The sequence below is a fragment of the Corapipo altera genome, unplaced genomic scaffold, assembly GCF_003945725.1.
Source record: "Corapipo altera isolate COAL_440 unplaced genomic scaffold, ASM394572v1 0, whole genome shotgun sequence".
Lineage (NCBI taxonomy): Eukaryota > Metazoa > Chordata > Aves > Passeriformes > Pipridae > Corapipo > Corapipo altera.
The window spans coordinates 83557507-83573086 of NW_020884872.1; the positions used below are offsets into that span (position 1 = coordinate 83557507).

The window sequence follows — 15580 nt, forward strand, 5'->3', positions numbered from 1 at the left end:
GGCGGGGGGCGGCGGGGGGCCGGCCGGCCGCGCCCGGCTGCTGGCCGTGCTGCTGGCTGGGCTGCTCGGCGGGGCGCGGGGCTTCGGCGACGAGGAGGAGCGGCGCTGCGACGCCATCCGCATCGCCATGTGCCAGAACCTGGGATACAATGTCACCAAGATGCCCAACCTGGTGGGGCACGAGCTGCAGGCGGACGCGGAGCTGCAGCTCACCACCTTCACCCCCCTCATCCAGTACGGCTGCTCCAGCCAGCTCCAGGTGGGTCGGGGCTCCGAGGGGACCTGGGTGCGCGGGCGAGGGGGGGACGACGCGCGGCGGGACTGTGTGGTCCCCGGGCCGGCTGCTGTCCCCCAGCATCCCCATCCTCATCCCCATCCCCTCGACTCAGCACAAAACCAACCTGAAAGTCCCGCCGGCTCGCAGTGCCGCTCCTGGCTGGCTGGGGAGAGCACGGCTCACGTTGGGCGGAGGGACAGGGGGCCGGCGGCATCCCGGCGTTGTCCCGGCTGCCCGCGGCAAGGAGCGCGGCGCGGTGCCCCCCACCCGCCCTCCTGCGGAGGCTGCAGCGGCTCCCGGAGCTTTCCCAGGCTCTGCCCTGTGTCCCGGCCGTGCCCCAGGTGCCGCACCCGCTTCCATGCGGAACGAGCGGAGCTGGCTGCAGGAAGCTGTGGCGACTTGGGACCCCCCCCCTACCCCCCGGGAACTTCACCGCGGAAATTTCTTTCCCAAGCGAATAGCAAAATCGCTGTCCTCCCCACGGGCATGGATTTCATCAAACAAAACCCAACTTGTTTCATGGGGCAGAGTTCCCGAGTCCGCACGCAATTCCTCTCACGGTGTCGCGTCGCTGAATTGCGATTATTCAAAAGAGGAGAAAACTACAATGTTTTATTACCGTTGTAAATACATGCGTGAAGTCATTGTAAAAGAAATACATTCTTCTAGGAGGATCACGAATCAAAGTAGTTCAACAAATGCCTTTTTTTTTCCTATTTGTTTCTTAACTGGAATATCCAGACAATGCCCAGAACAAATATATGTATTTGTTTAAGCCACTTTAATTTGTTTTTTTCTGCTTTCTTAAATTGCACCCTTGAGCTTCAAGTCTGGCTGAATCCCACTTGCTTCATTGAAACTGATGGGCTAAATTTACATAGAGCTTATCTAGGGAGTAAAACGTTCAGGCTTTGGCTTCGGACCACATTTGAACTGAAGAAGACAACATTGTTATTTTTTCTCTTTTGTTTTTATTGTTCTTAGTTTATTTGTTTTATGCTGCTTCCTGTTTTTTAAGGCAAAGGACCAAATATTACTGCTAAAAAGTAAAAAAAAAAAGAAAACTTGTTATATATCAACTTGTCTAATTTTCCTCGGACGCACTTGTGATTTTTGTTTCTCTCTTCCAGTTCTTCCTGTGTTCAGTCTACGTCCCAATGTGCACAGAGAAGATTAACATCCCCATAGGTCCCTGTGGTGGCATGTGCCTCTCTGTCAAAAGAAGATGTGAACCTGTTTTAAAAGAATTTGGATTTGCCTGGCCAGACAGCCTAAACTGCAGCAAATTCCCACCCCAGAATGATCACAACCACATGTGCATGGAGGGCCCAGGAGATGAAGAGGTTCCCCTTCACAGCAAGACCTCCTTGCAGCCTGGAGAAGAGTGCCACAGCATGGGGTCTAACTCAGATCAGTACATTTGGGTGAAGCGAAGCTTGAACTGTGTCCTGAAATGTGGCTACGATGCTGGTCTCTACAGCAGGTCAGCTAAAGAATTCACAGATATCTGGATGGCTGTGTGGGCCAGTCTTTGCTTCATCTCAACTGCCTTCACAGTCCTGACCTTCCTGATTGATTCATCCAGATTTTCCTACCCGGAGCGCCCAATCATATTTTTGAGCATGTGCTACAATATTTATAGCATTGCTTATATTGTGAGGCTAACTGTGGGCCGGGAAAGGATATCCTGTGATTTTGAAGAGGCAGCAGAACCTGTTCTTATCCAAGAAGGTCTTAAGAACACAGGATGTGCTATAATTTTCTTGCTGATGTACTTTTTCGGGATGGCTAGCTCCATCTGGTGGGTTATTCTGACACTGACGTGGTTTCTGGCTGCAGGACTCAAGTGGGGCCACGAAGCTATTGAAATGCACAGCTCGTATTTCCACATTGCAGCCTGGGCTATCCCGGCGGTAAAGACCATCGTCATTTTAATTATGAGACTAGTAGATGCAGACGAGCTCACCGGCCTTTGCTATGTTGGGAACCAGAACCTGGATGCGCTGACAGGCTTTGTCGTCGCTCCGCTTTTTACCTACCTGGTCATTGGGACTTTATTCATTGCAGCGGGACTCGTGGCCTTATTTAAAATCAGGTCTAATCTCCAGAAAGATGGAACTAAAACTGACAAACTGGAAAGACTAATGGTCAAAATTGGTGTCTTTTCAGTGCTGTACACCGTTCCAGCAACGTGTGTCATCGCCTGTTATTTCTATGAAATCTCCAACTGGGCCATTTTCCGCTATTCAGCAGATGATTCCAATATGGCAGTGGAGATGCTCAAAATTTTCATGTCCCTTCTGGTGGGTATTACATCAGGTATGTGGATCTGGTCAGCCAAAACTCTGCACACGTGGCAGAAGTGCTCGAACAGACTGGTGAACTCAGGGAAAGTGAAACGGGAGAAGAGAGCAGATGGTTGGGTGAAACCCGGAAAAGGGAACGAGACTGTGGTCTGAGAAAAAGATGACACCCCAATGGTCTGACTACTCTCCTGTGAAGGACTGATGGTGTGTAAGCATTGCCATGTAAATTTTGGGAATAGAATAGGGAGACGGTTACAAAACCTTTCTCTGGGGGATTAAAAAAAAAAAAAAAAAGCCTTAAAGAATAAACAGCAAAAAGATCATGCTGCAGATACAATAGCCATAAACCATGCTGCCCAAAATAGGAGAGCCCAGGGAGGCTTTAAAACTGTGAAATACACAAACGTGTTATCTTCCTTTTTTTTTTTTTTAAAGCAGGATGCAATTACTGAAGTCTTGAAGTCTTTAGAAGCTGAGGGGCTGTAGCCCACAGCTGCAGGATGATATTTTTCTTTCATCGTCTTATAGCTGATGGAGGAAAGGCAGTCCAGGGCCAAATTTTGGGCTTATTTAGCGTCCAGTTACCAGAAGGTGGAGTACCCAGAACCTCAGTTAGATGTCTTCTTTCCTAGTTCAGCATCAAGAAGGAAGCATTTGATGAGGATTATGTCTTTATGCCCTGGGGAATTCTGTTGTTCCCATACACTGCACAAGTCAGCCAAGGATCAGTCCTCCAACAAATAGCAAGTGGGCTTTCCAGGTCTGAGCTTTACCCATGATGAGTAGGATTTAGTGAGGTATTAGTGAGGATTATTCTTGAAGTCACCTGATGGCCTAATAATAATTTCAACTCATTTTTTTTACCATTTGTAACCTGGTCTGAATTGAGTGTTGATTTTGCCACATGGGAATTTGGACCTCCCTGCATCCCTTCACACTTGATTTATTCTGTGATTCTATGAATATTTCTAATTTTTTAAAAGCTTTACTCAAGGCCAATGTCAGATGTAGAGGACTCAGCAGAAAGTGAGAAACTGTGTATGGTCTTCTGCATCAATTATTATTATCCATATGCCTCCATTCCTGTCCCTTCAGGTGCTCCTGCTGTTTCCAGCAGACTACTTTATTCTGCTGCATTTAATAACTTTAAATAAAGTCTTACAATATAGTGTTCCCTCCTCAAGGAAAGAGAAAAAAGGAGTTGAGGGTACCTTAAAACAATGCCAGTTTTATCCAAGTAAACTTACCTGTCTCTCTCTGGAGACCCATTGCATAAAGCAATTAAGTCTTAATATATTTTGTTCAGTGTGATGGTATCTCTGCAGACACCAGTCTGGGGAGAATCAAAATGTTAAGTTCCTTGGTAACCTCATGTTCACACAGATCAGTTGTATAATTATGTGTGTCAGTTCCAATTAAAAGAACATTCTCAGCCCATGACATCGCAGTACCGCTGACTGCCTCACAATGATGCTTCAGTTGCTCACTAGTGGCTATGGAGAGGGTTTTTTTAATGTATATTTACACACAGAATGTGAGCAGGCATTCAGTCTGCAGGAACAACAAAGACCTTTCCAGTTTTTGTAAAGGGATCCAACTTCTTGGTGAATAATGTTGTTTCAAAGCAACTGTTGAGCTTTCTTATCCTTTTGTTTGAGGAGGCATCAGCTTGTGCTTATTGGGAGATTGAACCTAGTGTCAGGGGCTTGTTTGGCTAATAAGAAAGATGATACAAATAGAAATACCCCAGAAGCACTTAAGAGAACACCATTCAGATGTTCTATCCCTTTGAAAGACCTTTGGTTTTATGTGTGTGCTCTAAAGTTTTACTTCATTTCTTTGTGTGAACCTGATCTGCTGCAGAGCATTCCCCCTGGTGTCCCAACTCACACGACCTTCAAGGGCAGCTGAGAACAGATGTTGCTTTATTAAAGTACTTGCTTTTCACACAGGTGCCCATGTGCTTCCCAAAACACAGTTCACTCCAGCTCTGGAAGTGAACACTAATATGTCCAAGCATGTATTATTTCAGTGTCAGTGTCAAAACATGTGCTAGAGCACTTTTTTTAAACTAAAAACCAAACCCTAACAGCTGAGCTCCCTCTCCAGCAGAACAAGTGACAACTTGACACATTCTACTCAAGACTCATAAGCGTTGTCTTGGTCAATGCCACGTTCCAGCCAGGCCTTTTCATCCTCTCCATAAAGTCTCTCGTTATTAGTGTTGTGTTTGGGTCTGCTTATGCCTTTGTGGACAAGGAGTTCTGCAAGTATGAGATCTTCAGGTGGCTGAGCTTCTCCATCACCCAGTCTTTGTGCTGGTGCAGCAAGGAATGTAAAGTCAGCAGCTATATGTTGGCTTTCAAAGAGGGAGGATGCAGTATGAGTCTTTTTTGGTAAAGTAGTATTGGGCTGTGCCAAGGTGTCATGTTCACTCAAGTGTCCTTCGCTCTGAAACACTTTGGATACTTTCCTGGCTGATATGACCCGTGTTTGACCAGACTGATTCAATAAATGAAGTTTTTAACCACGTTATTTATACAGAAGTGAATGTTAAGTAGTACCTTGTTGTCAAATCCTTGCATCTCTGCCTGTGACCCTGTGAACTGTGACAGAGGGATGCCCCTGGTATTGTGAGATGATGTGAGTTGGATGAGGATGGCACTGTGTAGCCCTATGAGGGACCTGGGGGGATATCCCAATTAAAGCATGTAAGCGACTCAAATGTGATGGGAAGGAGGTGGGCTGGGGGGAGACACCAGCTGCTATTCCTGAACATCTTCCCCCAGCAGTCGGGGGCAAGCTGTACTGACCCAAAGTGAAATTAGTTGTTGCAGCAATTAAACCATTCCATAAATGCATTCATCCATGTGTGTTTACCTTGCTCCACTTTATGTCTGTATGAGTGGGAAGTCACAGCAGGTAGCCTAAAAACCGGTGGTTATAGGGTAGGTACCAGCAACTCTTGGGTTCCCTTATCTCAGCGTTGTTATGAATTTAAAGCCAAAACCAGTGTGACTAATCCTGTCTTGGAAACGCAGTTGCTGTGGTTATACAACTAGAAACTTTACAGGCATTTCCTTGGATTACGCAGTCCCTGCTCCCATCTCCCTCCTCAGCATGTGCTCTTCTCACTGCAGGTTCTGGAAGTGTCTGCTTGAGAGGTACAAGCTTAGCTCTTACATTAAACAGACATGTTAGTTCCTTTTTCTGAATTTTAAGGAAATAGATACTGATTATTTTGGGGTGTACAAAAAATATATCTACTTCAATGTATGTACTGTAAATTTCTAATTTATCACTGTAAAAAAAACCCAAAGCAAGTTTGCTATTTAATTTTTATATAAAAATAAAACTTTAACCTCTGTGGATAACTAAAGAATTCCTGGCACCCCTCACGTTTTTGGTAAGTTTGTTTCTTAAATTACCTTCAGCGTTTTTTTGGAAGTGCTTTTTTCCCCTGAAGGAAGAAGGGCTGAAATGCTCATGCTGGAATGAAATGATGCTTTGAATGGGTTGATCCAGCATGATTTGGATCTAAATGTGCAATGTGAGGAATAAGAGAACAAGACATCATTGAGCAACAGTGAAAGTGTGTTCATGCTTCTGCACATGGTGTGGACAGAAACCCTTTCAAAGACAGTGCACGTGTCCCAGGTTCTGGCTGGGGATGCGCCTGGAACTTTAGGCTTGTCTGAGAATGTCCCAGGATCCCAATGGATTGGCAAGATGAAAGCATAGCCATCTGCTGCTCTAGCACTGCTGTGATGTGGCTCTTGAGAAGAGCAGCACCTCCTGTAAGGCTCCCTTTTGTTTCAGGTATTATGGAATATGTGCATCCAGAGATGCACTGAGCATTCAAATTCAAGGTATATGGTAGAGGAGGGCAGTGTCAATATATATATCAGAAATATTAGTAGCTTTTGGAAGGGGCAAATTTTAATCTTAACAATGTGCTTGAAATGAGTTCACTCCTATGGGCGATTTCAGTGATTTCAGCCATTCAGAGAACAGTTTCAATGGAATGTTTACATTTTCTAGCAATGGTTTTCTAAAAAATAAGTTTATTATTGCTCCGCTTTTCATTGCTTTTTTTTCATTTCTGTTCACAGTTGGGATGTATGGTGACAGCAAGGAGTTCATTTTTGTGCATATCCCTCACCAGTTTCTCTGACACTGATAGGGCAGTTTGCAATATTAGTCATCTAACCCACTTAATCATCTCCATCATGAAACATTCTGTGTGTGTGATAACTTAATTAGCACAATATTATTTTAATAAAAACCTAAATCAGACTAGAGTGGATAATAGCGAGGGTGTGCTATAAAGAAGACAGTAGGAAATATCACCTGTGCATCTGTAGCTAATCAAGTTTTGGAGAGCAGCACCTAAAACTGGTAATTATGAGTGATTTGCTCATGCCTTTTGCAGCTCATCATTGTAATGTTCTCAGGTTGGTGATTAATGAGGTCTCTGAAACTTATCGTAAGGAATCTTTAATAAAGCTACTGTTAACTGTAGCAAACATAGAAGAGCTTCTGGGAAAGGGAGGAGGATCTCCCTCTTGTTCACACCATGAGAGAATCTCAGGTGTGGCATACCAGACAGCGTTGGCAGCTCCAGGTCTCTTATGGCTGCTTGCCTTTACACATGTCCTTCACAGAAGGTGTCTCCGAGCATCACCTATGAAGTGATGGGAGATTTCTGGAGTGGCTTTGAATGGTGAACAACCTCCTCAAACCACTGGGATGACAAATTAGCCCAGGTTTACCTATTGGGGGGAGTATGTATCTGCATACAAAACTCAAAAAAATAGCCTTTATAAGGTCTTTCTGTGGTTGTTTTGCTATTTAGCCTTGGCTTTTTTGCTTGGTTGGTTTTGTCTTTTTTTTTTTGTTTTGGTTTTTTTGGTTTTGTTTTTTTTTTTTTTTTTTTAAAATCTGTCTTTTAAAGAAAGCAAATATTGGGGAGTTCATAGCAAAGGAGACCAGACTTCAGCTACCAAAAATCAGGAGCAGCCTAAGCTCCAGTAGTGTGAAAATATGGTGTCATGAGACCTGGGCTTCAGTGGTGGAGTTTCCACCACACCTCCGCTGTCCTCAGCCGCTCATTCCCATAATGGTGCTGCATTTCAGCTCCTTCACTTTGCCAGTACAATGACTTGTGTGGTGCTGCAAAGCAGATCAGCAAGAAGATCCGGGATAAAAACAAACACCAAAGGTTTTTGCTTTGTTTTATGATGGAGGTTTAATTTTAACTTGGATCATGTCAGGGGTCTTGTGGCAGACACACCTAGGGCTGTACTGTTGCAAGTGAGGCATCAGGATTTGCAGGGGGAGCAGTGGTCTGGCCTACGCTTCTTTGAGTCCTGCAGGCATTATCCTATGGAGCTGCTCCTCAAACCCTCTTACACCATCATCCCCATCAGGCCAGAGCTGTGTCTACCTGCAAGGTTGTAGGAATAGAAGAGAGAGAAGTGACAACTACCTGACCACTTCCAGCTTCCCCAGCCTTGGCTAAAATAACAAAGCCTTCAATAGGGCTGTTGGTAACTACCTAAGTGTGATTCTTTAACTGGGATGACTGAGTCCAGCTTTGAACTGCTCACCTATAGGTGAACACCCTCACAGCAGCCCCATAGCAGCTGTGTCACACTGATGCTCCACAGTGCCCTTTTCGACACAGACTAGTTGGCTCATAATATAGGCCAGGAGTTTACAGCCTCTTTCTCAACCTAGGATGGTTCCAATATTAATGTAGCATGAGTGCAAACCAAAGCATCTCTTCGTGTTTGTAAAGCCAACACTAACTGCAACAGAAATGAGGTACAGCACAGTCCAGGCTGGAGCTGCATCCTGCCATCTTCCTGCACCTCTCCAAGAGGAATGGATGAGAGGATGAGTGTAGGCCAGACAGCTCCCATCTGATGCCAAACTGGTACAATAGATCCTGTATCACTGCTATTTCTTGCAGCTGGGAAATGATTTCTGGCCAGAGGTCCTGCACATTCTGGCAGACTCCAGCTGTTGTAACAGCTTTGTGTTGTTAGCAACCAGATGTTTTGTTTTATGCTCTGGGAAGAGCCTACCAAACAGTCATCACGGGGCTGAAAGAGCACAAAGGTGGATGAGAGGGCAGTGGCAGCAAGTGAGGACTCACATACTAAGGTATCACTCAGAAACTGTTGTTCTCTTTTCCTAGCTTTGGGGGGAGCAGGGAACTCCTGTGTGCCAGATATTAGGTACAACACCAGAGGAAACAGGTTAAACTCCAACGGCAAGTATTATTGTACACGAAGTTTACTGTAATTTGTAACTTTGATTTTTTTAGTGTGTTTTCTTACCAGAAGCAAAAATGCTTATTAATTAGACCAACTTCAGAGTGCTCAGGGAAGGGAGATTTTAATTTTGTCCATTTTTAAATCAGTGGTTTAAAACATAAAAAAACCAAACCAAAAACAAACAAACAAAAAACCCAACCAAACCAAATACCCAAACAATTACCCATGGCTTGTTGATACACTGACAATATAAATATCTTCATTTCATATTTCCATCAGCATTTAGCTAGTTTCCTGTCTGGTTCTTTCATTTCCTGAGTTTATTCTGAGAAAGGGAAAAACATCCTTCCTGCAAAATAGGTGCAATCATTCGGCAATCTGCTTCTGCTTCTACAATATTAAGTTTTAAAATACTCTTATGCAGAGAAACAGCCTAACAGTAAATGTCTTAATGGCTTAAGTGTTTTCTTCCGAAGCAACTCAGAGACACTCTCACTCAGGTATGTGGTAAGGGATGATAAAAGGAGTGCCATGGAAAAGCAGCAATTAGGGCTTTTCAGGGATTTTTCTTGCATTTTAAAGTCTTTTGCTTTGCAGCAAGGAATGGCTGACATCTAGTGGCAGCTGCACCCTGGCCCCAGCTGCTCGATGCCGCTCACAACCCTACTTCCCTTGTGTTCTGCCATTCCTGGATGGATTTGATTTTCGTAGCACTGAGGGGCTGGGGCATAAAGTGGGAGCAGCTGCTGGAGTGGGGCTCCTCACCTCTGCCTGCTCCGTAGCCCTGCCAGGCTGCACTCTGACTCCTGCTGCATTCTCCTGGGAGGGCTGGTTGTCTCCTTGGTAAAATCAACAACACCATAGACTTTCATAGAATCATAGAACTGTTTGGGTTGGAAGGAATGTTTAAAGGTCATTAGTCCAACACCCCTGCAATAAGCAGAGACAGCTTCAACTAGGTCAGGTTGCCCAGAACTGTGTCCAACCTGGCCTTGACTGTTTCAAGGGATGGGGCATCCACCCCCCTCTCTGAACAGCCTGTGCCAATGCCTTACCACCCTGGCTTTCTTCCTGGCTCCTGATATTGAACCCCTTACTCAGGTGTTCAGAGGCAATGGTGTACAGGAACAGAAGGACCGTACACCCCACCCTCCATCAAAGCTCCAAAACAGGCCATGGAAAAGTGAGGGCAAAGCATGGTAGGTACCTGAGCTGCTGGTGGTGAAGGCTTTGTCCAGCAGCACATCTACCAGCTCTGGGCTATACAGGATGGTTTGTACTAAGTGCATTAGCTAAGGAAATCACAAGCTCACCCTCTGTTTAATAAATTGAATAAATTTATTTAATAGATTGAATAAATAGATTGAATATTAGGGAGAAATTCTTTACTGTGAGGCACAGTAACGTGGTGAGGCACTGGAGCATGTTGCTCAGAGAAGCTGTGGAAGTGTTCAAGGCCAGGCTGGATGGGGCTTTGAGAAACCTGGTCTAGTGGAAGGTGTCCTTGCCTATGGCCAGGGGAGTGGAACAAGATGATCTTTAAGGTCCCTTCCAACCCAAACCGTTCTATGATTCTCCTAATCTCTCAGCCCTGAGATCAAGACTGATGTGGTTCCTGGAGGGTTGATAACAGTGCTCATGGACCAAAAAAAAGAGACCTGGTAAAGTAGAATGGCAAATGGGTCAATGGGACATCTGTCCCCTGCTGTGGTGAGGAAAACTGCTCTTGGCAGAAGCCAGCAGCATATATAGTCCAAAAAGGTCATTTGAAAGACTTAACAGGACCTCTTCCTTGGCCTCACACTATTTATTTTTATAAAAAAAAAGACCTGGGTGAGCACAGCAGAAAAGAAAGCCTCCAGCCTGGAATGACAGCCTTTCTTCTGCCATTTGGCAGTTGTGCAAAAAGCTGTCAGCCTCAGGAAGAAAGCAAAAAGCACACACAAAAGAACCACAATACAACTGTAGCATCTTTAAAGATAGGGGTGTGAGAGAGGCCTGGAGATGTAGAAGAGGCTTCTTAGAGGAGGAGGGAATATATATATATACATATATATATATATAAAACACTGAAAAAAAATCAGCTGCAGAGGCCCCAGTGTATGAAAGTTATGATAAACAATAATACCATTCCCCTCACAAAACAATCATGTTTCTACAGCTGTGGCCCGAGAAGAGCCAAAAGAAGGGAGGAGACATCCCTACCTCCCTGGAGAATGATTTTATAACCAAAGCAGTGAAAGGGGCAGACCTCATCCTGAAGCACCAGTAATTCACCCTGTCAGCATCAGCAAAGACAGCCATTTGTTTGTCATGGGATGAGCTGGGTTTCACTTTTGTGAGCTCTCAAGGTCCCTCGCTCTCCAAAATGCCTAAGACCAGCATCTGCTTCTGCCAGAGCCCTGTTACCTTCGGAATAACACCAGGAGGCTGCACAGGGCCATATCCCTTTCTCCTCCAGATATCAGGTACTTTTTCGTATTTTGGCTGTGAAAAGTCAAGTCTAAGAGACCCAACCACCAGCCCAGTTCTCTTCCCTTGGGTGACCTTTCCAGTAGCTGTACTCTCCAGCCCCACAACTCCCTCTGACAGCCTGGACTCCTGCCAGGAGTTTGCAACCCTATTCCCAAATCTGCTGGTAAGCCGTTGTCTTGTGTCACAAAAGAGATGACCCCACCATGGTGAACTAGGATAGACAGAGTAGGGTCCAGGAGCTGTCATGGCTGTTGGGACATGAGTGATGATAAGACAAGAGGAAATGGCCTTAAATTGCACCAAGGGAGGTTTAGATTGGACATTAGTAAAAAATTCTTCATGTAAAGGATTATCAAGCAGTGAAAGAGGCTTCCCAGGGAAGTGGTGGAGTCGCCATCCCTGGGAGTGTTTAAAAAATGTGTAGAAGAACTTAACTAACCTTCAGGCAACAGAAGAAAGACTAAGAAGTCTGAAGATCTGTTGATCCAAAGAGGCACACAGAGTAGGGTGAGCAGGAGAAGAATCTCCATGTGAATAGTTTCCCAGCAAAAATAAAACCTGGTACTTCACATCCCATTCCCTACTGCACCTGTTGGCTCATCACCTTACACTTAAGGAAGGAGAATTGTTCTACAAGATGAGGTTAAGAATCTGCCTTATTAAAGAAAAAATACTGCAAAGTCCTTTCTCCATCTAACTTCTCTAGTTCATCTATGAATTTAAACACAAATTTGACTGAGAGGTTTTTTTTTTAACTCAAGCAGACATGCACATAGACAACCCTTAGAAACTCCTGTCTCAGGGGTTGGAAAGCAAACTGGACTTGAGCCCTGTAGAGCAGAGGAAGGAGGCAGAAAGACATCAGAGAGATGTAAACTAGAACAGCATGGAAGGAGAGCTCCAAGGTGCCCCAGAGTGTGGGCAGGTCTCTCCCAGGCCAGCTATGGCTGCTCAGCACTCCCACAGGGCTGCCAGCAAAGGGACAGTGCAGGACACCTCCAGAGCGTGGGTTGTTTAAACTGATCTGGGAATCACTGCACAAAGCAGATGGAGCAGCACCCAGGTCTTGGCAGAGCTGAAGGGTCAGGAGCTGCCAGCAGGGCCAAAAACTGAAAGGTTTTCAATAAATGCAGCCATTTACCAAGTGCATGTCTGTGCACAGTTGATCAGAGAATCATAGAATTTGGGTTGGAAGAGATCCTTAAGATCATAAAGTCCAACCATAAACTTAACACCCTTTATGCCTTTCTTATTTATGGCTTAACATGCTCTAATCATGTTCTCACACTAACAAGAACACTTTAAACTGGCATCTGAACAGGGCAAAATTAGCATTTAATTTCAATCTGAGATGAATACTGACTCAGAAGTACTTGCCAGCTTTAAGCCACTATCTCAGGTTCCTCTTTGATACATTAAACCACCTGGAATCTGCTGAGGGTGAGGGAAAGCGTTTTTGGCTGTGACAAGAATGTATAAATTAAATTCTCTGAGGGCTACCTTGCTTTTGGGAGCTCTACCTGCAATTCAGCAGGGCCCTATGAATCCTGATTTCTATACTTATCACATGATGGAAACGGAAGAATTCATTTCAGTGTACACTTCATAAAGAAAATAGGGAAAAGAAAGGAAAGAAAGGAAAGAGAGGAAGAAAGGAAGAAAGGAAGAAAAAGAAAGCAAGAAAGAAAAAGAAAAAAGAAAGAAAGAAAGAGAGAAACAAACAAAGAAAAAGAAGTATCAAACTCTCTGGAACAAGAAGTAATGGTGAAAACATTAGAGGGGGCATTTTCATGTCACAAATGTGTGGCAAAACCATGCAAATCCTATTTCTTTTTGAAATGGGAACACGTGAGGACAGACATATTAATTTGTCGTTTCACAAAAAATAAATTAAAAAATGGGGGATTTTAAATTATTCCGCATAATGTGACTGTAACTTTAGTTGGATCAACTGTCTCACCAACTTTGCTAAACAACTTTACCACATCAAACAGAAAAAATGGATTTACCTTCAATTTGTCTTCAAAATGTTCTGATTTTGACTCTTGATTCAAAGTATTTTAACCTAAATTTTGTGGCAATAAATATAATCTGATTGATTATTCCCAAAATATTGACTCTGAAATGAAGTGTTTGCTCACTGACCAGTCTTAGAGCAATCTGAAATCATGGGGGGGGGACTGTTTACTCACTTGATGGATGCTGTACTGGTGAGCAGGAGGAAGGCCTCAATAAATCATTTCTGACATTAACCTTGCAGAAACAAATTCCCAAGAGTGTTTGTGTTAGTTCTGCCACCAGTGCTTGTGCAAACACTGCTGGACAGAATTCACACTGCTATGTTTCCATGACTAGTTTTGCAAACAAAAGTTCCTTGTGGGCATTTCCAGACAAAGTCTATGGGAGAGGTAGGGACGAAGGAAAATGCACTTTGCTTATTCAAACGACAGTTAGTAGTGTGTCCTTGGAAAGACACATGAAACATTTGCAACAGATTTTGGGGTTGATAAAAAATAATAGAAAGCATGTACTGGATTAAGCAAAGAAATACCATTTTTATGTGTGTAAATAAGCTGAATGTTCCAAATGTCCAGCATCTGGCATCTGTACGTTTTGTATGTGTTATTTTTAGTGTTGTCTTTATCTATGCCATGAAATTTTCCCTACAATTTTTTGTTTAGCATAATGATTTTGAGGTTAAGATGATATAGGCTAGATCTATCATGAGAAATAGATGGATATGGAAGCCTCTGTTTCTGAGGACAAACACCGTAAGTTGGTAAGTTGGTAAGTAGCAAGTGCAGGGTACATGCGTATATATATAGTATATATTTGTATTTTTAATTTAAAAGTTCTCCTAATTATAACCTTGTGCAGAATTGCCATATTCTCTTCAAAGACAGCAAAACCTCTAACTGCAAAAGCTCTAGTGGAACATCATTCTAAGAGGATATGGACCTGCTTGCACTTGTGCTAGTGGGAACTGTGGCTGCTTGGCTGAGCAACACTGCCTGAGTTCTGCCAGCACATGGAGATGTCACATCACCACTGGAAATAACCTGAAACCCCACTGATGTCCCACCAGCTGGACTTTTAATTTCTGTCTATTTCTGAACAGAAAGTCTTTTCTAACAGTGAGCCCTGAAAACTCAGTTTTAGATCCTGAAGACCAGCAAAATGCTTCCCAGAATGGGACTGAGGCTTTGGATATTCTAGAGATCCACTATGGAGCTCAGCCATTTCCCATTCTCCGTTTCTTCTGTTGAGAAAATCAGGATAGTCGTGCTTCTGCCACTAAATTAAGTAGGAGGCCCTGAGTTCCTTTGGGGTGCAGGACTTTGGCCCTGTTCACTGCTTAGGGAAGGCTGTGGGTTGCACTCTCCCAGTATGCAATGTGAGTGGGCTGCTCAGACCCACGTGGTGTTGAGAGGGTGTCCAGGGGACAGAAGATATTACTGCTGTGACAGCATTACTCTCTCCCCACGTTCCCGCATGGTCCTTCCAGGCACAGCCCATACATAGATGCATCCCCCAGGGTTTCTGCCTGCTGGACCACCTACCCATGGATGGAAAAGGGTGTCCCAAAGCACTAAAAGCCAAAAGCTTGGGTTGTCCTGCTGGTGTACCCTACACAGCTAAATAACACCAGCCTGCCCAGTCTGGGATGGATATTTCCACCAAACATATCAGAACTAGGGAAAGCTTTATTTTGCTGTAACCTATGATGTCACTCCCTTGGAGTAAGAGGTGAAAACCATCTCTGACCTTAACAGAGCCCTCAGTGAACTACTGCAAACCCTCATTAATAAACTGCCACAGTTTCCTGACTGCTCCTGTAACTTTTGTCACATGTTAAGCCCCCCAGCAAGCATTTGGTTCAATGATTTCGAGGGTCCTTTTTCCACAAAGATAGGTTACAATTCTGCCTTTGACAAATTAGCAGGAAAACTTCCCTGGTGTTTTTTTAACAGGTGGTTCTTCCCACATCACCAGACTCAAAGCCCCTTGGAAACATGTTATTTATATTTGACCGAAAGGTGAAAACAACTGACTGAAACGTGAGAAACCAGCATGTGGGCTTGACAGACCTCATTGCCCACTAACTCGCTATCGCTCATTCATCAAGGCAGTTTCAGTGAAGGGGAAAGGAATGACTTCTTTTCCCTTCTGGGAACGTCAGTCTGGAGAAAACAATCCCTCTGAATCTGCATTCAACATTCAGCAGCAGAGCCAAGGCAGCC

General features: G+C 44.2%; 1 protein-coding gene across 1 annotated transcript; it reads left to right on the forward strand.

The window, feature by feature from the left end:
* Positions 1-11: 11 nt before the first annotated feature.
* On the forward strand, positions 12-2913 carry FZD4 (frizzled class receptor 4). The gene is made up of 2 exons (XM_027655113.1): positions 12-259; positions 1408-2913. The coding sequence occupies exons 1-2, from the start codon at positions 128-130 to the stop codon at positions 2734-2736; spliced, it is 1461 nt and encodes a 486-aa protein (XP_027510914.1). The 5' UTR covers positions 12-127; the 3' UTR covers positions 2737-2913.
* The last annotated feature ends 12667 nt before the right edge of the window (positions 2914-15580 follow it).